The sequence below is a fragment of the Gymnoscopelus microlampas genome (genome assembly GCF_963454915.1).
Source record: "Gymnoscopelus microlampas genome assembly, chromosome: 7".
Lineage (NCBI taxonomy): Eukaryota > Metazoa > Chordata > Actinopteri > Myctophiformes > Myctophidae > Gymnoscopelus > Gymnoscopelus microlampas.
In genome coordinates this window covers 37,621,249-37,643,606 of record NC_139944.1, presented here as the reverse complement: position 1 = coordinate 37,643,606, position 22,358 = coordinate 37,621,249, and the positions used below count along the sequence as shown (strand labels likewise).

Genomic DNA, 22,358 nt, shown 5'->3' with positions numbered 1-22,358 from the left:
TGAAGTTTTCGTCATCAACAGATGATATTCGCAGTACAGAGAAAAATGTTTTACATTTTATTTGATTATATAATAGATCTGTATGTGAAAGCTGTAACATTAAAACATTTTTTTTGTTGTTGCAGATGACAGCAACATCCGGCTTACTAGACTTAGCCAGGGATGTTCTCTCACAGAGATCAAACTGTAAGTGTAGATGGCAAGGCTGACAGATTTTGAGATGGCATAGCAAAGATTTAATTTGGATGTATAATGTAATTGTTTTCCACCCCAGTGGACCGTGGCTATAGTTTCAATCAAAGAAACAGGACTATCAAAGATAGATTTGTATTTGCTGTAACAGTGATGACGATGGTGTGATTAAGATGTGCAATTTGATTTGTTTTGCCCTCAACAGGGCATCGCACTCCAAGTCGAAGGAGTCCAAGGCAAAGGACTCAACAAGGTAAAAAAGTATTTAGTTTCACAGTGATATACAGTGTAACTGGTGACTTTGTAAGATGAGTTACTTCCTTTACCCCCTCCCCCAACAGAGACTCCTAGCCCTCTCTCAACAGAGACTCCTAGCCCACCAAATAGACCGTCAGTCTTCAGAAATGGCCAGACCCCACAAGGTACAGATTGACTATCTTAAATAGTGATGTCGCAAGTATGAAATGTAATTGGCTTGTCTTTCACCATCAGGAAAGCGTGTTGGAAGTAGAGGGCCAAAAAGTCCCAGGATTACAAAAGGTACATTTTTATCAAGTTTGGCAGTGATCTTACTGGGGGGGAGAGAGGAAGATTTTGATCTTGGAAAACAATTAATTTGATGTATTGACAAGCCAAAAGTAAAGCAGCATCACATAGCCAGCCACACCAGACTCTCAACCTTTAATACAACATTTATTGTTTCATTCTATAATTTAACAGCAAAGAAGAAGGTGTACGACTACCCTATGCCCGAGAAAAGTAAGAATGGAAGTATTTTAAGGTTTTAAAATAATTTGATATAAAGTGGTCATATCTGTTAAGGCAAGTGTTTAGGTTAATATTTTGTTTTTTTACTCAGAGTTTCAGAAGGTCGTTGTGGAGACGCTGTTGGAGATCCTCGATGAATTGAGGACACTCAACAATCGGGGAGAAAGTGATGATGAGGGTGGAGCGTTGCCAATAGACGACGAGGAGGAGTTCAACCTCATGTCTAAGGAGCTGGAGAAGCAACGATTCCGACGTTCAATGGTAAATACAAAAAAGGATATGCTTTAAATAATTTGAATTCAAAACGATTACATCAATGTTGATAATTTGTAATATCATACAGATTTCAAAGCTGTCCCACATTGGGGGGTACGACGTGAGGGCATGTACAAGAAAGATCCTGGACAGGTATGAATACAAATTGAAGTTTAATAACATGACACTGTAGAAAAAGAAATATAATGTGGGGGGGGGGGGGGGGGGTCCAATGTGGTAGTCAGTGTATTATTGCTGTTCCATATACATTGTCTTCATTACAAGCTGCTAGCGCATGCTGTTGAGAATGTATCTGCTTTAAAAAAAAATCTGTTTCAGACTTTTCACCAATGGCCTGATGCGGAAATACAATATGTCCGGTGGTGGGCAGCAAAAAAAGAGGGCGTTCAAAGAGTACAAACTTCTTTTCCCTCATCCAGGGTGTTACGACCCCCTGTCTAGGGTAGGGGAGGTGACATAATAATGGAGGACAAAGTCGCTTTCAAAAATGGATTGTTTTTATTTCCTTTTTTTATGCAGAGATTTCAAACTCTTTTTGTCTTTTTTCACCAGTGCCAAAGAACTTCAGTGTGCCGGTTTACATTTGTAAAAAGGCTGCCTAATAAAGAAAATTACCCCTAACCTAAACCTAACAAAAGAAAAATATACATTTACTAAACTTACTTACCTAACTAAAGAATATACAAAAACAAAGTGGTTTAACCAACAAAAAGACCAAACACCCCTACAAGGCGAGTGAATAACTAAATACAAGAAATAATGGAAGTGGACAAATAGTTACAAGATAATGCTTAACTCAAAATAATACTGGACAAAAAGCAACAAGTTTAACTATAATTAAATTATAGATTAAACTAAGAAACTGAAAGGTATAACTGAAGGGCAAACAGAAGTAGCTAAAGAACAAACAAAATAACTGATTGAATCAAAAGTCACTGATGGACAAATGAACAAACAGAAGGCAAAGAAACAGAAACAAAACAAAACAGAACAGATCAGACCAGGCTACATGGGTTCGGGGAGACAGAGGGATTGAATCTCTGCAGCTCTTTCAAGTGAGAGCAACCAGTCCCCATGACAGACAGAGCAGAATGAGCTTTTGTAGGTGAGCTTCAGAGAACAGCCAGCCCTGGCTAGGGCGGAGACAAAGGGGCGACGAATGGGAGCAGGAGAACAGGGCCAGAGGCTGGACCTGTCAATCTGGACAGCTGGAAGGCAATCACTCACTCACTCATACCAGCACCACACCCAGACTCAGACTCACAGCTTCCACCACCACTCATGACCTTATATGGAACACAGAAAGACAACAATATAACACAAGCCACACATAGCACAGACATATAACCAAAATATAACCACACATAATATAACCATACGGCTAGGGCCGTAACACAGGGTAAATAGAACAATTGTCTGTGCTAGTTCTTTGTTGATGCTTCTTCATGTTATAAATGTGTGACTGACATGATGACATACATTAACAAATGACAATTTGTCTGGACTATATGTGGCAATCTCTGTAATGGCTACTGTCAAGTCTGAGTGTAGATATTTGTCATTGTTTTGATTGCAGAAGCTGTTCGGCAGAATTTTGCAGAGGCAACGGAGGCCCAGGTCAGCGCCTCAATAGCCGACCACTTCAAGCAGGCGCCAGCTCGAAGTGGCAGGGGGGGGTACAAGAGGCCAAGGACAAGGACCCCAAGGACCCCAAAATGACTATCGATTACTCACCCCTTGAAAATTTGAAGTCTGCACCATACCACCATAATCCTGTGTGTGTGTGTGTGTGTGTGTGTGTGTGTGTGTGTGTGTGTGGGTGTGGGTGTGGGTGTGTGTGTGTGTGTGTGTGTGTGTGTGTGTGTGTGTGTGTGTGTGTGTGTGTGTGTGTGTGTCATGCATGCATGTTCCTAGCCTTGTGTGTTTCTTTGTTGCTGCAAGCCATTTCATAATGTTGCTGTCACACTTTTATTCTCCTGGTCAATCATTTTCAAGATTTTTAAGCCAGGTCACTGCTTTGAAATGCAGTTTTTGCTTTGTTTCACAATCTCTGTGCTCTTTGGCCACTTTCAAGAATTGATCAACCTGTGAGGATTGATAGTGATAATATCAAAAGGATTTTTAACAGGCTCTAAAAAATACCTCTTTCAGGACAAAGATATACTGTAGGCCTAACCTTTCAAAGTGGAATGTGGAGATATATTTGATGAGTATTGGTATGGTGAGAAGAAGAATGCCTTAGATTTGTCCCTGGAGGCAGTGTTCAAAGGCATTAACTTACAAGTTATGTTTGCTTTAGCTCCCAGAAGACGCACATACCGCCGTGTTTCTAAATCCTATCTAAAACTTAAGGCAGTTCTAATTCAATTTCAGAGCACAGCATGTTTTCACAGTTTTGGGCAAAGTGCATTTGGGAAGCTGGCTGCTGCTTGCCTGCTATTTACGCAGATGCAGAGTGTGTGTAATAAACTGAGTGTGTGGGGAGGGATCATGTGTATGATAGTTAAATATATATGTGTGTGTGCTTGTCTATAGCAAAGTATAGTAAAGTTCAACAAATTGTTATATTTGGTTTGGTTCTTGACTCTTACCTGCACCTCCATTGTTTCACTCAATATGAGTAGAAAAATAAGTTAAGGAATAAAAAAGTTCAATTTTGAAAAATTGTTGAAACATGTTGTGATTGAAATGTAGTTGAGGGATAGTCAAATCTTAACATAAATACATGTATTTATATCCTGTTGTACAGTACAAATGACATTAGTGTTACACTCAAAGCTGTTTAAAATATCCATAAAGATAACAATGTAAATACATTGTCAGAACATCCTGGGACTACATTACCACATTTATCAAGGTAAGGATAACAGGTTAAATTTGTTCCCTTTAGTATTTTTTTTTTAAATAGAGAAGCTGGATCTGCATTAAATATTGAGGCTTTTAAATGAATATATGTCTTGTAAAGGTAGTCTATCTAATGCTAATAAGTTTAGATCTTATTTAAACGTCTGGGTTTAATTATAAGTATTCATATCCTTATAATTAAATAGACGTTTAAATGACGTCTATGGGTTATACATTTGATATAAAAATAAACGTTTAACAAACGTCTAAATATAGCTTTAGACGTATATTAGCTGTTATTTAGACGTCTAAGAGGTATATATATAGACGTTGAATAGACGTCTTTAACGGCTAGGCTAAACCTATACCGCTAAAAAACTTTCACCAGTAGACCAATTATAAACCTGTTTTAGCCTAGCCGTATAGGGGCCATTTAGACGTGTTTTATACGTCTTTTAGACCGAGAAATGCTCAGTGGGACTCGTCCAGGTGCCCAGTTATATCCACCCCTAAGTGCCCACTCGTCCAGGTGCCCACATGTCCCTAGTGCCCAGATGGTTTTGGTGCCCAGTTGTCCTGGTGCCCACCTCTCCAAGTGCCCTGTCATCCCAAAAATATGGTGCCCAGATGTCCCTAGTGCCCACTTAGTATTCACTTTTGCAGCTGTGGAGCAACGTTTACGTTTGATAGCGTAAATTTATAGTTACTTCTGGTAAACTGTGTGAGAGACACTGACATCAGATGTTCCCTTTGATAAAACTGGTGCCACCTGGATGTCAATGAATGGCACTGATCGGGCCTAGAAGGGGGGGGACACACCTTCCAGTCACAACAACCGTGACGCTGCCTACGTCAACAGCGTACGTCGTGTTGCTTTTCAACCAAGGAAATAATTTATTTATAAACTGACGCAAGGGCGCTAAATCTAAAATAAACTATCAATAAAATGTGAAAAAAAAAATATTTTTTGCCGAAGTAGATGCACTACGCACATTAAGGCTCGACTATGATGCTCCACTTTGACCAAATGCTGCGCAGTGCTGACTAACGTTAACGATGCACTGGGAAAGGGGGACTAACGCTAACGTTAGCATAGCTTGCCGGGTCAGGCTAAATGTGTAGCTAACGCGGTAGATAAAATGCCACTAGTCTTATCTGTGTCGTATTCCTATGTAGAAGTGAAGTGTTGTTATAGAGACGTTTAGACGTTTGATATTATTATTGGTGACGTTATTTGTTACAAAGCATAGCGGCTAGAATTTTAGCTGCTAGTTAAGTTGGTATATCATTCATTGCTAGCCACAGTTAGCCCGTTAGCATATGTTGAAAACGGGCCGTTAGGATCCACGACCTTCTCTCGCCCGGCTCCCCCACACCGAGCTGCGGGGTTACAAGGATCATGGCACCGCGTCTACAGCTGGAGAAAGCGGCTTGGCGCTGGGTTGAAAGCGTGAGACCGGAGGACATCTGCCAGGAGCACATAGAGATGGCATATCGTGTCAATTTAGCGGCCTGCAAGAGAGGAACGTGCAGGTGTGATGTGTTTATACTGTATTTCAGTGGTTCTCAAACTTTTAAATGTCAAGGACCCCCCTTAACTCTGACAGTATACAAATAACGGGTCCATTTGGTTCCATGTGTATACTGTCACAGTTACTGACTTGTGAGGGTCAATTTAGAACCCCATCAAGACCACTGAGAGTCCCTAGACCCACCTTTGAGAACCACTGCTGTATTCATGACATGCACCTATTCACAACACCCCCAACACCTCCAATAGTGACTAATGTTAAACTCTTGTCTTACACAGTAAAGTTGTGAAGTTAAATGAAGCCTCAGAACTTTTTTGGATGAATTCCATTATGTCAAACAGCATGATATAATGGTGTTATGTGTCAGCGTTTATAATCAGACATTGCTATTGCTTGCAGGAGGAATTGCAAGGGAAACCCTAACTGCCTTGTAGGTATTGGTGAACAGGCATGGCTCGGAGAGATCGATGAGAATGCTTTCCACAACATCGATGACCCAAATTCGGAGCGTCGAGATATGGTAATTGTTTTCGTCTGCCTCACCTGACCTCTGTCCCAAATGATGGAAATGTTAGGCTGCTCAAGTCCAGCATCAGTTAGCTCTGTCGTTGCCAGATTACTCACTTCAGGGTTTCTTGAGCATTGGGTTGGGGTTCAAAGGTGGGGTAACAAGATGGTCTGACAGTGTCATGGACAATTTTAATCACTTTCAACCTGTGGTCCCTATTTTGGGCATGTCATTGCATGCAAAAAATAGATAAATAGCAGATCTACAAGCGATGTGACGTGTTGGGAGCTTGTGGATACTATTCTTTGAGACAGACATCCAGGTTTTTGACCAATGTGCACCTTTGTTTGACCCTACAAAGGGTCAAACAAGGGAATCACGTGACATTGATCCCCTTCCCCTATTCGCTCATACTAGATAGTTCATACTAGACATGACGGCTGTGTAGGCAGAATAATTTTCGCTATTACTTGCATGAATTATATAGGGCTTAGGTGGTTAATAGAGGAGGAGTACTATGTTTTGATGTCAAGAGAAGGCAGTGTTGGAAAAGAAAACAACTGACTTGTCTATCTGCCTGTCTCTATCAGAACACCTTTGTGGGTCTGACCAATTTGGGTGCAACCTGCTACGTCAACACATTCCTGCAGGTGTGGTTCCACAATCTTGAGTTGCGCAGGAGCCTCTACCTGTGTCACAGTTCTCGAGCACAGGAGCACAATGACGAGTCGGGTAAGGAAAATTCAATATCACAGACACTTAAGCGAGACGTGGCAACTTTTTAACCCGAATCGCTGGGGGAAAATAAAACTATGCCAGCCTACACAAAACATGTCTGGATGATACATTTTATGTAGGCTGGTGGATTATTATTATTTTTAATTCTTTCCCAATTTAGTTATTGACAATAACCCCCATGTACTGTATATAGTCCCTGTCAGTGTCAGCCACTACTTGTCGGAAGGTGTACACAATCACATGTTTTCTCTGATACTACTACTTTTCACCTGACCATGAGGAATTTCACCGGGAGGGTGTAATGTAAACCATGCGTAGGAGCACACTATCCCTTCCAGTTTTGCTACATACTGATTCTGAACACCTTTTCAACTCCGTCCAACCTGTAGAAGTCAGGTTTAAACCCCTAATGTTGGTTGAATAAATGTCCTACCATAGCCTTGGGGGGGTGCCCCAACTAGAGCTGAACTGCAGTGTTCATCCATGAATGATTGCTGTTAATCCTGCGCATGTTTGGAGTTTGTTTGTCCATGGACAATTCGTCTCGCGCATGTGACTTTTGAGTAAAGGACGTTCCATGGTAATTGGTAACCATTCATGAATGTCTTGAATTTGGCGTTGTATGTCCACGGCTTGGCTGACGAGCGAGTGGGAAAAAGATTCAAAATGCAATAAATTAATACCGGTAGTGTAAATGTGTTTCAGACTATGATCCCGAGTCCATCTCTGAGCACCTCCAGTATCTATTTGCACTACTGCAGAACAGCAACAGACGGTATATTGACCCGTCGGGGCTGGTCAAGGCACTGGGACTTGACACAGGACAACAGCAGGTGAGCATTCACCTAAAGTCTGCCTCTTTTTATCTTATAATATAGATGAGTTCACAGTCAAAATATAGAACAAGACAGGCGCAGATACAGTCTAAAACAGAGCAATTTTAATCAACTTCATACTTGTGGTTTGATTGTTTTAAAGGCAAATTATATAACTTTACATAACAAAACAATATATATATATATATATATATATATATATATATATATATATATATATATATATATATATATATAATTATCTTTTAATCTATACCTGCAGTTGTCAACCACTGCAATAGTGTGGTGGTGTTTACCTACTGAAACACACTACCCTCTCACTGTATTTTGGTGTTTGTTTTGGTAGACCGGGGCATTTTTGGGCTACCAAAACAAACAGTGAAAACACTAAAAAACACCACCACACTTCTCCAGTGGCTGCTGGTATACGAGGGACATGATAGGTAAAACATATATTATTTAGTTATGTAAACACAGGGCAAAGTTACTATGCCTTTAACAAGAACAGATGTAAGCAGTTTTCCATATTACAGTAGCTGCTCTTATTTCCTGCCAGCCCGGTCATCTCAGTGTTTTGTTGTGTTTAATTTGCAGGATGCCCAAGAGTTCTCCAAGCTCTTCCTGTCTTTGTTGGAGGACACTCTGTCCAAACAGAAGGACCCTAGCCTGCAGGGTGTCATCCAGCAGCAGTTCTGTGGACAGTTCTCCTATGTCACTATGTAAGGACATACAACCCTACATACATACGTACATCTATTAGTCGGGCCTCAACTTAATCGTTACGTTATGACATCCATCAGCCTTGTAACCACAATGCCACTTAACAAATTGTTTTGGGGGAGTTTCACGCATCGCACTCTTCACGTTAATAACACCTCCAGTTAAAGGCTTGTATATCAAAGGAGGCATCAGAACTTTGTCCATGAACTTGTATAAACCCAATATCTCCCTTGCCCAAGCAGGCTGTCTTAGCTCACAGGTAGAAATGTCATCACCTGTCCTGTGTAGGTTCTAATCCTAGGAAGGACATAAATGTTATAGTTTGCAGGTTTAACAGGGTTAGCTTGAGTATAAAGACTTTAGGTTGTGCCCATCAAAGCATTTCTTCCTAGCTGAAAATGCAATGCGCTCACTTAAAAACGCTTCCAAACGCCTGAGTTGAAAATATTTAAACCCTCGGCAAGCAGATTGAATTGGGACACGTGAACGCTGGATTGGGATCCAAGGAAAACTACCGATCTTTTAATGCATTTTAAGGAAGTGAGGTTATTTGGTTCACTTATTATTTCTAGTAATAGTATAAGCAGCTGTGGCAAGGAAGGAAGGTAGAATTGCCAACTTGGAATCGGAAGGTTCTCGGTTTGATCCTGGCTGCTTGTCGAAGAGTCCTTGAACAAAACACTTAACCCTTACCTGGCTACTCCCGATGAGCAGATTGGTGCTTTACTTGGTGGTCTTCCGCCATCAGTGTGTGAATGTGTTTGTGAATGCAACGCACATTGTAAAGCACTTTGAACAAAGTCGCTATGTAAGTACACCAATTACCATTTTATTTTATTTTACATTGATTAATGATGAAGACATTGGTTGAATGTGTTTGATGTGTTTTTGTGCCCCAGGTGTAACCAGTGCAGCCGTGCATCTGCACTGCCGTCCCGATTTTATGAGCTGGAGCTTAACATCCAGGGTCACAAGAACCTCACTGAATGTGTGACTGAGTTCCTCAAGGTAAAACATATTATATGGAACTGTCGTTATGCAATTATGGTACCATTTCAAGAGATCACATTGTGTATATTTAGATATTGCAACAGCAAGTTAGCTATATGCATGTCCTTTGACTTCCTCAAAGAAGCAATTACACAATATATATACATGTACATGTACAGTATACAGTATGTCACTTGTCACAGGGTGTTACATAGTTTAGTGTATTTATCTTGATTTACTGAATTTTCTCTCACAAATGTGATGAATATAAGTTAAAATTGCAAGAAAAAACAAACATGGAATTTGGGAACATAAAGTCAAAATTGTGGGTCAGAATTAATCAGAATCTGTCACAATTTAGGCCTTTGTGTTTTTATTCAGTGGTAGAAATGATCTGTCTTATGTCTCAGATGCACTCATATATCAACTAATGGCGTTATGTGTTGCCTCCCCCCACCAGGAGGAGAAGCTTGACGGGGACAACCGCTACTACTGCGAGAGCTGTCAGAGCAAACAGAATGCCACCAGGCGGATCAAACTCCACAGCCTCCCAAGCACTCTCAACCTACAGCTCATGCGCTTTGTCTTTGACAGGTTAGCCACGGCTCTGTGGTCTGTCGAATCTGTAAACAAAACAAAACAGAACAAAAAACAGCTTAACTTTTGCACTACTTCATCGTATTGTCCTTTCAAACAGACAAACGGGCCACAAAAAGAAGCTCAACACATTTATCAGTTTCCCAGAGCTGCTGGAAATGGGTCCTTTCGTGGACGGAAAAGAAGGTATCTATACAAAGATGACACTCAAAATTGATAGTATTCACATGGCGTCCATTTTGCACATCATATTTGTGGGTCGGGGTAGTATGACGAGAGAGAAATGGCAGCCATGTGAATATGGTCACCATCTAGAGGAGCATCTGTCTGTGTGTGTCTGGCCGTGGCTAATGTTGCAAACCGCTGAACCGATCCAGCGCCACATTTCTTGTGCACGCTGCTAGTAGGCCAAGAAAGTAAATCCCCAAATATTTTCTTGGATAGAGAATATACTTATACTCAATATACTTGGACAGTATATTGAACTTGAATAATAATATTTTCTGTGACATAATAGGGCTATTTTTCTGTATCACATCATATATCCCCCAGACCAGAAGTGTACGTATGAGCTGAGTGCTGTGCTGATCCATCGCGGCGTGAGCGCCTACTCTGGTCACTACATCGCCCACGTGAAGGACGCACGCACCAGTGACTGGTACAAGTTCAATGACGAGGAGATTGAAAAGATGGAGGGGAAGAAGCTCCAGCTGGGCATCGAAGAGGACATTAGTGAGTGGTTTGACATGGCAGGACAATTTGAACCTGAATCCTATCAATTTGTGGAAGCTTGTACAGAAAAGAATTTCACCCACTATTGTATACCTGTCCATTTCAATTCAACTTGGAGTTGATGTGTTGTGAGGAGGACGTGAAACTCAGACAACACTTCCCAATGCATTCTGTGTATCAAGAGCTCATCTTCGGGTGCTAGGTAGCCTACATGTAACGGCAAATGTTTTGAGATCTTCCAGCATTTCCAACCTTTTCTCTAGGTGTAGACATGTTAACCATGTCTCTTATTGCTATTATGGCCCAATCAATAGTGTCTGCTAAATATTCAACATGATATACATTTATATTTATCATTGGTAGAGCTAAGACTTAAAAACTCATCAAGAAGCAAAGGTCAACAAACTGTATGCCAATTTGAATAGGAAAACATCTAAGTATCCTGTTAGAACATTTTGGTTTTAAGTTACACTTATCCGTATCTTATCCCCCATCTGCCCTACAGTGCAATGAGTTTGAAGTCTTGAAGTGTTTGCAGTACAGTTTCTCCAACCAATATCCTCTTTTCTTCCTGGAATTTATCTTTTCTAGCAGAGACAGTGAAATCCCAGACACGAAAGCCCAAATGTAGTAAAGGCTACCACTGCTCAAGGAATGCCTACATGCTGGTATACAAGATCGTGGAGGAGCAGAACACAGACCCCTCTGGGACCAATGTCCCTATTGTCGAGGTACCAGGTGAGGGCTCCAAGTTGGCACATGACGGGCCTCAAAATGAACCATCATCCTAAAGTGGTAGAGAGGTTTATTTGTTTAGTTTCTTCCTTTGGTTTCATTTGTAAGTGTGGGCAGTCTCTCCATCTATATGTAGCTTGGTAGCTCAGTTTATTTGTTTGGGGAGGTAACTAAGGTGGTAGCTTTTAAATGTAGAAAATCATAACTGATTTATACTTGTGCGCTGGTGTGGCGCAGTGAAAGTAGCAGATCTCACAACGCATTGCTCAACCAAGTATTACTCAGGCTTTAATCAAAAATATTAGTTTATTTTCATGACTCCCTTTGTATCTCCTCATTACTCTCCAAGCTTTCCTGCAGAGGCTGGTGGACCGAGACAACCACAAGTTTGAGGAGTGGTGCTTAGAAATGTCTGACATGAGGAAGCAGAGCGTGGACAAGGGCAAGGCCAAACACGAGGAGGTGAAGGAGCTCTACGAGCTTTTACCTGCACAAGACGGTCGGTAAAGACGTTCCCTGAATCCCCCTAGCCTAATAACATCCTGTTACAATTATTACATGTGATATTGGTCTCAAACATGCCTCGGAGATGAGTACATAATAAGCAGTACATCATAAGCCCGAAAGCAACATTATGTAATATGTTATACTGAATACATTAATATAATGACAATAATGATGAGCCAAAGAAGACAATATTTACAATACTATTCCAGTCTAATTGTGCTAGGGTGAGGCTGTTTAATGTCGTTTATTTTGGCAGGTCTTGCGCATCTGTGGCTGTGCAGGTTATCTTTTTTCTATGTTTTCAGATGTTCCTCTCTCGTTCCTCCAGGCCAACCATTTGAGTTTGTTCCTCTGGAATGGTTGAAGAAGTGGCTAGACGACTCCACGGCCACAAAGGAGATCAACAATTCCCTGTTCCTGTGCTCTCACGGCAAGCTGCACCCCGACAAAGTGGGCGAGGCCAAGAGGGTCTCCCTGCCGGCTGCCCAGCTTCTTTACGACCGCTACGGGGGAGGGCCCAGACTGAACGGTAAGTCACGTGCAAGGGTTGTTCTATCTTTATTTATAAAATAAATGACATTTTATTTCTTATTTCACTTAGTTCAGTGACTCAACTTCCCCTGGTGAGCTAGACTGGAGACAGACAAACTCACTGTTTTGAATTAGAATATACCAGAGTCTCTTCTAACATAGTACTAAGCTAGTACTGTCACATCTATGAATGAAAGCCAAGGGTACAATACCTTTTAGTTCTAGAGTCGAATATGTTAATTGTTCGTAATAAGACGACTTTTGTCTGTTCATTACACAACTATATTACTGGCGCTCTCTGCCATCTTGCCTGCATACACACACCAGTAACAAAAACAAATAGGTGTGTAGAGCAAATAGGTGTACTTAACAGTATATTGCCATTAATGGATGTTTCTTCTTTGTGTGTCCAGCCTCGTCTTTGTGTAAAGAGTGTGTGGGCCAACGTTGCAGGGTACTCAGACTAAAGAACCAGCTCAATGAGGACTACAGGGAAGTGTCCAACCTGGTCAAACGCACGCTCAGGTACACGGCCAACACTCAAGGCCTGAAAGTTTGTTGTAACGCAAGGGTGAATCCTTTGACTTGTCTGCATTACACAAGTAGACGATTGTGCTTGTGTGTGATTGTCTTCCCTTGACTGTCTTGTCTGTCTTGTCTTCCCATCATGTACTTATTTCTCTCTTAAAGACCATTTTATTTTCTGCTTCTCCCCGTAATTTTCCAACCAAACCATAAATGTGGTTGTGGTTTGAAATCATATAATTTATAACAATCCGTTAGCCAAAAACAGATCCTTGACAAGCTTAACATTTTGAAAAAGCTTGATGCTACCTTGTTTTCAAACTGGTAATGCATATGGTGCCTCTGAAATCAAATGTATAGCAGCTAGTATTTTGCAGCTGACAGTCATACTGTGTGTGTGTGTGTGTGTGTGCGCCAGTGATGAGGGTTACTGGGTAGGGAAAGCATCCCTGCGCAGCTGGCGTCAGCTAGCTCTAGAGCAGTTGGAGGAGGATGAGCAGGAGACGAAGCACAACAATGGACAGACCAACGGACAGGGACCACACAGCACCAGCAGTAACGGTAGAGAGAAGAACCATCTACATATACATTTAGTAGTAGCATTGTTTATTTCTATGGATCAAAAACCTTCCAAATGTTGAAAGAGTCAAGTTCCTACTAGTTTATGAGTGGTTGTATCCTAAAATCACCAGATGACTGTGATATGAATGTAGCCTCACAAAGCCAGACCACAAACTTTGCTTCACCGTCTGACAAAGTTCAGTGGACCTTTTGTTTGAAATAAATGTAGATTAGTCAATTAATTTCGCCCCTTTTTGTTATCCCAATATGGTTGTTAAACCAATTCCCACCTACCCGCACATTTCTGTGTAGTCTTGTCACTGCTGTCCGTACTTGCTCACCGCCCAGTGAGGAGCCCCCACTGGGAGCGCCGCCTCCACCCTGCTCCTCACTGTTCCCCACTGACCGGGACTGCCCTTGCCCCAAGATTCCCGGCTTCACTCCACAGCTGTGGAAATAATTATCCCGTCGGAACTGTTACTGAAAAGCAACATATGAGCACCTGTATTTTACAAAGGATTTCAGTAATTCCCACCGGTACCTACCGGCGATCTGCTTGATCGCCTAAAACAGGGGTCTTCGACAGGGGGTCCGGGACCCCTAGGGGGTCCTCAGAGTTACTACAGGGGGTCCGCCAAATCTTTGTGTCATTTCTGCATTAACCACTTCAACCAAAGCATCCCTATTCTAAGGAGAACTTTAGCCAAAAATAGCAGATCTACAAGCACACAACGCCTCGCGCTGCGAGGCGTTGTGCGCTTGTAGATCTGCTATTTTTGGCTAAAGTGGTTTGATGTAGGGGGGAAAAAAGAGCAGACTAAGTGCAGAGTGAAAGGTCAGGTTTACTAAGTATTGTTTAAGTACATGGTTAAATGTCTGGAAATACACGTTAACATGAATCCAACATGATAGTTCTGTGAAACAAATCTATGAAGCTGCCTATGAAATCTATGAAAAAATAAATATCTTATACAATATATAATCGGGGTCCCTACTTTATCTCACTCTCAGCCAAGGGGTCCTTGGCATGAAAACGTTGAAGACCCCTGGCCTAAAACATCCATCAGTCATGTCAGCTTGATATTATTAAGAAAACATCAACAGACAAACATCCTGCCAAGATGCTGATGGGGTAACCTAGTATTTATACATCATAATCAGCTAGTCCCCCGTAATTATAGCAAAGTCTCAGATTTTAAGTAGACTGAAGACTTGGATGTGATTGACCCTGAGGAGCTGATACTATAACCTGTGATGACCTGGTGATGTCCTCTGTCCCACCTTCCTTTACATGACTGAAACTGACTAACAAATGTGCCTCTTTTGATGGATTCTTACATCTGTGGTTATTGTTTCTCTGTAGAGTATGGCCCGGACCTCCCAGAGGGCAACGAGGAAGAGATGAAGACATTCAATGAGGACATCCTATGTAGTCATGGTATTATTATTTTCTCTCTATCTCGCATGTGCACACAAAGTATAATGTTAGTCTTGAGATCAACAATTGTATTCTTTGTCCAGGGGGTCTGAGTATCCTAGACGCTGATCGAAGACTGGTGTCAACAGAGGTGTGGTCCAAGCTGAGAGCTTACTTCCCCAAAGCCCCAGAATTTACCCAAGAGCAAGAGCCCTGTTCTCAGTGCCTGGTAGGTTTAAATGGAAACAAAGGATGGATGGGTCATCTTGGAACACAAGGCTTCAGATTTTACCCGATCTCTATAGATATTTACATTTTCAGACTTTTATCTGATGTTGTCCTCCAGAACAACTTTGTAGTGTTGGTATAGAGCACTGTTTCCCAAACAATGGGTCAAGACCCATTTAGGGGTTGCGGACCCATATTTATGGGTCGTGAGTAAATGTCCAAAACAATTCCTACAAAACATATACTATATATCTATTTATAAATTTAATTGTTTTCAAAAATAAACAAAAATAGTTTAAGCAATCTACAAGCTCACAACGCTTCGCAGTTCGCAATGTGATGGAATGGGGCTTGTAGATCGTCTATTTTCACTATTAAATAGGGCTAAAGTTAAGTTTTGGAACCAATATAGAACAATGCCTCAGTTCCTACCATATCAGCATTTAATTTAACTGCACAAAGCTCAGAATTTGTTCTCGTGATCCTAGAAGGTCAAATAAGGAGGGGGTGGTGGTAATATAGAATGAGACAGGAGCTGATGGGGAGTTTCCCCAGATATAACTTAAGTTGTGCCTCTGTTGTCGTGTCCTGTGCAGAGGTTGGAGCAGGAGGAGAAGGACAACGAGGCCGTCAGTAAGATGATGGCCACAGAACAGAAGAATCAACTAACCAACCTGTTTCAAGAGAAGAACCGGCCCACACTCACCAAGTGGCCTCAGGTAGTGTACCGCCCAGCTCGGAGACAAACTGTCAGGGTGTGTGTGTGTGTGTGTGTGTGTTTTTAGATGCATCTAGTTGTTTTTAATGCAGTCTGACATTCTGGGCTTCTTTTTCGTTCCAGGATACTGAAGTACTTTACATAGTCCCTTTGTTTTTTGTGGACGAGTGGCGGAAATTTATACGGTAAGGTTCGTCTTCACTCAACATCAGCTTGGTAAGGGGTGAAATCATTATAGTCCTGTAGTAAAAACAGGTACATAGATGATGTCACCTTTCATGACACTGACTTTGTTTTCGCCATTGGTTGCTGAATCTTTGGTCTCTCACGCAAGTATGCTGTGTCTTTTTCTCTGCGTTTTATAGACGGCCTACAAAATCTTCTCCAGTATCGAATGTGGGCAACAGCCTGCTGCTCTGTCCACACGGAGGCTTCATGTTCACCTACGACTCCCTGGTCAATGGAGACGCCCAACAGTGAGTGTTCCTACTAGAATAGAATCTCCTCACCCCAACACCCTCCCAGTATACAGTAGTGCTGCACAATTAATTGAAAAAAGATTGTGATCTCGATTCAGACACCTATGCAGTCTCGATTTTAAATTATGGCGATTTCTTTTTCAATATAGAACATTATTTTTATTTTTTTTGCTTAATATTTTTATATTTACAAGAGAATCGTGTGAGAATCGTGATCTCAATTCTTATGGAGGAAAATCGTGATTCACATTTGAGCAAGAATCGTGCAGCACTAGTATACAGTCGTGCTGCTCTCAGCGCATTCATTGATTGCTTTCACTTTTGCAGCTGAAAGGATCAATACGCTTGTTTACACGTTGCTTCTTCCATCCCTAATGACACAAACACACACACCAGGTCATATGGCAGGCTGTGATTCAGTGTTCTTCACAGTCCTCGGGTTAATTGGGGTGGCACAGACCACTTCTGGTGAGATAATAAACATTGTTATTACACGGCTTGGCTGAATGCTCTATTCTGATTGGTCAATCACTGAATTCAGCTGTCTATTATGTCTGGATAGCAGACTGCTGCTTTGAAGAACAGACCATTGCTATGGAAGGAGAGTGCGCACCTGAATCGATCAATCAAACAAAAACTCTGCAGTGCTTGGTTTTTGCCGACCGTTTTTGCTGACAGTTTTGCAAGCCGAAAATATTGCGCTGTACACACCTGGCATAATATAATGGACTATTTTCTTCACTGTAAGCAATTAAATCATTTTAAAATTAATGATATTGCTGCTTGTTACATTTTGTGTCAATTTATAAATGCAAATAAGCGGGGTAATGAATATCAATGCAGTCATTATCAATTACTGACAGGCATCGCCTGAAGGCAGTTAATTGTATTGATAATGATCGTGTCACTATTCGTCATCCCTTGTTTTATGTGTAGCAGTTTAGGTTATGTACTATTAGTGATAGTTCTGTCTGACATGATGCTTGCCAGGAGTCTATGCATGGGAAAGCACTATTGGTTTCATAGATGAAAGGAAGGCGAATTCCAAGCCCACTCCGGATGATCAAGGATAAAAGTTAATATACACGGTTAAAAACAATAAAAACGCCAAGGACACGGACCTGTTTTGACCTGTGTGGCTATTGGCTTAAGGCCTTTATCCATGCTCTGAGGAAGACCTATGCGGTGTCACATGAAAGGCTTTTAACTTCTGCTTTCCTTGCTTGTCCAGTGTGTGCGTGGAGTTCACCTATTAGGCTTCCTTAGGCATCTGTGAATTGCTATTGACTCCGTGAGCAACCACCTGGACTGTAGATGTCACTGTTTGAACGCGTACTTGGATTACTAGGGTTGCCTTTGTTCTTTGAATATTGGTTTCATGTTGTGATGTTCTTACTGCACAGTATAGCTCTGCTCTGGCCCAGCGAATGGGAGGTGATCAGCAAACTCTTCATAGTGGACCAACCAATCTCCATTCACCGCTCGTGTCTGTCCACACCCACTGATACCACTCCGCAGTACAGCACGCAACCTGGTAAGATGTGGGAATGGCTCCCACTATCAGACATTTTGTATGCCTTTTGTTATGGATGTTTCCGCTTCATCACATGCTATATAAAATAGTTTATTTTCGTTTTGTGTGTGTGCATCTAGAGCTGTGCTGGGAGTGTCGAGAGGGCTTCCTCTTCCAACAGCAGAGAGACCTGAGAGAGTATGCCCAGGCCACCATCTACGTCCGCAAAATCATCGATGACAAGAGGGTAAGGGGAATATTAGAGTTTTCATATACCAAAGTAATCCAAATTATTCTTGGCAATGTTGAGGCTGATTGATTGATTTATGTTTTTACAAAAAATGCATATGCATGCATGACCATATACGACGGTATCTGTACAAATCTGCCTTAGGTGGGTTTTAACCATGTCAAATATGTGGGGTTTTACCTTTCCATGCTGCACAAATTGATCTTTGAAACAATTCTGTAAGAAATATATCCTCTCTCTTCTCACGTAATACTACAAAGCGATGGAGCGCACACGAGAAAAAATAATTTCACCCACTCACTGCTTTACACCTCTAAACTGTGATGTGACAAATAAAACAGATTCTGATTCTGAAGAATAAAACACAAACTCCAGCTTATTTCCATTGTGGTCCTTTGAGTGCAAATGTGTGTGTAAACTAAGGCCATGGCCATAAAGTCAAATGTTCTGTGTCCCTGTCTGGTATCTAGTTGATGAAGGAGGGTGCTACGGAGCAGAATGCTAGCGGCTCAGAGGTAGAGGAGGAGAGGGAAGAGCCCCCAAGACCCCAGGTTGATGGAGAAAGAGACCCTGATTTCAGCCAGGTAAGACGGCCAACATAGTAACAGCAGTAACCAGTGGAGTGTTCTACCGTGTTATGCTATATACATAGTGTGACCTGCAGAAAATGTTCGTAGCCAAGCCAAGCGTAGCCATCCAAAAAACGTCAGAGAAAGCGTATCTGATATGCAGGAGGAGGGGCTGGGGGCAGCAAGAATGTAGTGCAATTATGACCTTTTGACACTTTATTGTTTTGATTCTTGCATTGACCAATGCTAGCCTTACTTCCTGCTCACATGACTTTCTCTTCTCCAGCAGTCAGAGGACATGGCGAAGCGCCTAAAGCTTGATGACGGAACTGCTGGTTTTGTGCCAGGTCCCGTCCCCACGCCCAACGCTGTCAAGACGGGAGGCATAAGGAGAAGTACGCGGCACAGGAAATTACGAGGAGAGAAAGCACTTATTGTATCTGCCAATCAGACCCTGAAGGAGCTCAAAATACAGGTGAATGCCCAAAGTGAGCTGACCTGTGACCGTGGCATTGTTACATCCATAGACATCAAAGTAAAAATGGGACTGTCCATTCATAACAATGCTGTGCTTCCGTGTCAAACACGAAAGAGGAAGTAATCAATCCATGGGGGCCCTCCGTTATGTGTTTATTTGATATGGAGATGCATTGCTCGTGGTATCCACAGCAATAAACACTGTGACTGTGAACGCGAAAGTAGGGTGCTTATGACCCCATCAATTTCTTCATATCTATGGTTAACCCATTAAGACCTGAGGCGATTCTTAAACAAAATCTAAATCTCAACAGTTTTTTGAAAAAAATCTGGAAAATATTTTTTCACGATTTTTCAAAAATAGCAGATCTACAAGCTCGTAGCGCGGCACTCGGTGCCGCGCTATGAGCTTGTAGATCTGCTATTTTTGAATAGCCCAAAGAAATCTTAAAGTGAGACGCAGATGCGTCCCCGGTCTTAAAGGGTCAAATAAATGATAGAACAATACATTTGTAACTACAAAGCAGCTATTCCATGAGTAAAACAAAAGCATACATTTTGCCATATTGCTGGATGTTTTAAACATGCTCATGATTCTTAGCATGGAGCAGGGTTGTTCCCAACACTCTGTATTTATGGATAATGGCCTCTCCATGGTAATTAGGGTAATACTTCTTGTCTATGTCTTGTCCTATAGATCATGCATGCCTTCTCAGTGGCTCCGTTTGACCAGAATCTATCAATCAATGGGCAATGTCTAACAGATGACTCAGCCACACTAGGCAGCCTTGGGGTTATTCCTGAGAGCATTATCTGTCTAAAGGTATGTCCACAACCTCATATATTATATTGCTTTAAACTTCCAGTTTCCATTCCAGTTTAATTTCCAGTTATAGGGTGCTACTTTTTCTTTGCCACAGGATAGTAACAAACATAATGGGAAACATCTTGTTAAATCAGGGGTACGGATTAAAATAGAAAAGGAGTGCAAGTCTTCACCTAATCTGAGTTCCCATAAGTTTTCGCCAGCTCTGGCAAGGAACTTCGGGCCAGAGCCCTGGTATTTGTGGGCGGGATGTAACTTACGCTCAGAATGTGAGCGGACACGCCTCTTACCGGTCTGAGAGCTGTGCAACTCGTCTAAAAAGTCCGACGAGAGGCAAACAGCAGTACACAACAATGGCGGCCGAAATTTCTCAAGGGGAAATTGCTTCCCGTCGATCCTATTTAGATGCAACACCCACTGCATGTGGATCCCGCCCCCTTTTCTTCGTTGGCTGTTGATTTGAATCAGAACTCAGTGGCCGCGCCCCTGTTGTCCAGGATCCAAGCCGAAGACTCCCAGACTAGTCTTCACCAAGCTGGGAGACCTACCCAGGGCTGTGTCAATCGTGGCCAATTGTGGCCAGTTACCAGTAGCTTGCAGCGACTGGTAACTGGTTTGAATGTGAAAACACCATTTTCTCACATATGGCATTATCAAAAAGCCATATGTGAAGGTATTATTAATATCAACTGCTATAATACTGGACCCATGGGATGGCATAATATGTGAATATAGATATTAAAACCACATTTATAATTGGGCCAAAGTGATTTTACATTTATCTCCATGCAGGCTGATGAACCAATAGCAGATTATGGTGCAATGGATGATGTTTATCAGGGTAAGTAGTGCCAGTAATTCTGTCATAATAACTTTTTTTTTGCAGAAAGTGGATATATAATACATTCATTCTGATATTGAGAGATCTCTTGTTGCTTTTTTTCAGTTGGTATGCCTGAAGAGGGATTTAAAGGTGAGTGTACTTTAAATGTTTGTCTTGGATAGTGTCCTGATGTTTTGTTTTTACCTTTGGAGCGAGTAGTGTTTAACATACGGTACTGTTAAAAGATGACAACTGCTTCCTCCATGTGTGCATGTTTTCTAAATTTAATATTTATTAATTTGGTGCTTTTTGATACAGTCTGTATTTTGAATTGTGATGAACCATAACAAACGGTAAAGGTGAATACTATTTTAAAAGATTGTTTTCTTGGTTGCATGGTGAGCTAATCCTCTGTTTGTCTATGTGCTGTAGGAACTGGGCTTCTTGGACATTGAGGGAAAACATCTCAACATTAGCTATGCTTGAAGTGGACGTATGTTGGGAGAAAGTCAGAAAATTGAATTTGTCAAGTGTCCATACATAAAAAAGTGCTTTAATTTGTTCATGTTCTTTTTTTTATTATAAGTTTTTCTTTTGAGTAGGTTTTTCACTTTCTGTTAAAACTGTGACTGCAAACCCACTGTTCTCTGTACATGGAATAAAGGATTGCTGGCTTTTGATATTTAAACATACTAATAAACACTCAAGGAATTTGTGATAGCGCTTTTTGCCCTGACTCAATAGAAACGGGTTGACAAATCTAAGTGACATCCACTTGTCTGGAGCTTGGCTTCAGTAGTGTTCTGCTGTCACTTAGGAGAATAGGTTTGTTCTTAGAATACTGTTTTTTTGTATTATAAGCTAAGAGAAAAATTCAAGGAATATTTTTCTTAGAAGCGTTTCTCCCGTTTAGTGGAAGCTTGTGGTCTCACTGCAATTTCTTCAAACATGTCAAATGAGTGCACGAGCAGCTGTTAAGTATTACAAATGTTAACTGCTTTTCATGTTTGAACATTAATTACCTCAACAACAGATCTATAGAAATATACTCACTGTGGCATTTAGAGATAGCTACAAAGTATATAGGCTTATTCCTGCAAGAATAATAAAACAGTGCAAACATTATGGCTCTTTGCTGAAGTGAGAAACGGGATGCAGGCAATGGTATGTAGGCCTACTGTTTTCACTGTTATTTCATATGGGCAATAAAGATATTGTTTTAAAATTGGACTATCTCTTCTTACTTTTAAGGGGTTAAATACCAGCTTCAGGTATCTAATCATATGTTGCTTAGGTTTTACAATACAAACTTTCAATGTATTGTTTGTTAATTTGCCACACTTATGAAAGCCTATGGCTAAGACGTCAATTATTTTAAACTCATTTTGCGTTTCTTTATTGCCCTCTACATGCGAACCCTTTGTAGATTTTTGAAGTTTGGTTTATTTGACTTAAGGTTTTAACGT

At 41.3% G+C, this 22,358-nt stretch overlaps 2 protein-coding genes across 6 annotated transcripts; both read left to right on the top strand.

Moving 5' to 3' along the window:
• Nucleotides 1-409: 409 nt before the first annotated feature.
• LOC311048548 (uncharacterized protein) lies at nucleotides 410-5,262 on the top strand (the record flags this gene model as incomplete). The annotated part of the gene is made up of 9 exons (XM_084061806.1): nucleotides 410-445; nucleotides 534-614; nucleotides 685-732; nucleotides 913-951; nucleotides 1,052-1,221; nucleotides 1,304-1,368; nucleotides 1,555-1,656; nucleotides 2,813-3,011; nucleotides 5,257-5,262. The coding sequence occupies exons 4-9, from the start codon at nucleotides 939-941 to the stop codon at nucleotides 5,260-5,262; spliced, it is 555 nt and encodes a 184-aa protein (XP_083917932.1). The 5' UTR covers nucleotides 410-445; nucleotides 534-614; nucleotides 685-732; nucleotides 913-938.
• On the top strand, nucleotides 4,952-21,610 carry usp48 (ubiquitin specific peptidase 48). Of its 5 annotated transcripts, none has more exons than XM_084061197.1 (27): nucleotides 4,952-5,613; nucleotides 6,015-6,132; nucleotides 6,711-6,852; nucleotides 7,564-7,691; nucleotides 8,289-8,413; nucleotides 9,314-9,422; nucleotides 9,865-9,998; nucleotides 10,102-10,187; nucleotides 10,554-10,733; nucleotides 11,325-11,471; nucleotides 11,818-11,967; nucleotides 12,304-12,504; nucleotides 12,920-13,031; nucleotides 13,450-13,592; nucleotides 14,956-15,030; nucleotides 15,114-15,238; nucleotides 15,834-15,956; nucleotides 16,079-16,140; nucleotides 16,321-16,431; nucleotides 17,838-17,968; nucleotides 18,088-18,194; nucleotides 18,668-18,781; nucleotides 19,053-19,241; nucleotides 19,941-20,066; nucleotides 20,862-20,910; nucleotides 21,016-21,042; nucleotides 21,325-21,610. In XM_084061197.1, exons 1-27 carry the CDS (start codon nucleotides 5,480-5,482, stop codon nucleotides 21,345-21,347), a joined length of 3,171 nt encoding a protein of 1,056 aa, XP_083917323.1. In that variant the 5' UTR covers nucleotides 4,952-5,479; the 3' UTR covers nucleotides 21,348-21,610. The 5 variants fall into 5 exon arrangements, with proteins under 5 accessions (XP_083917323.1, XP_083917322.1, XP_083917321.1 ...); XM_084061196.1 differs by having other exon boundaries at nucleotides 6,012-6,132; nucleotides 19,056-19,241; XM_084061195.1 differs by having other exon boundaries at nucleotides 6,012-6,132.
• The last annotated feature ends 748 nt before the right edge of the window (nucleotides 21,611-22,358 follow it).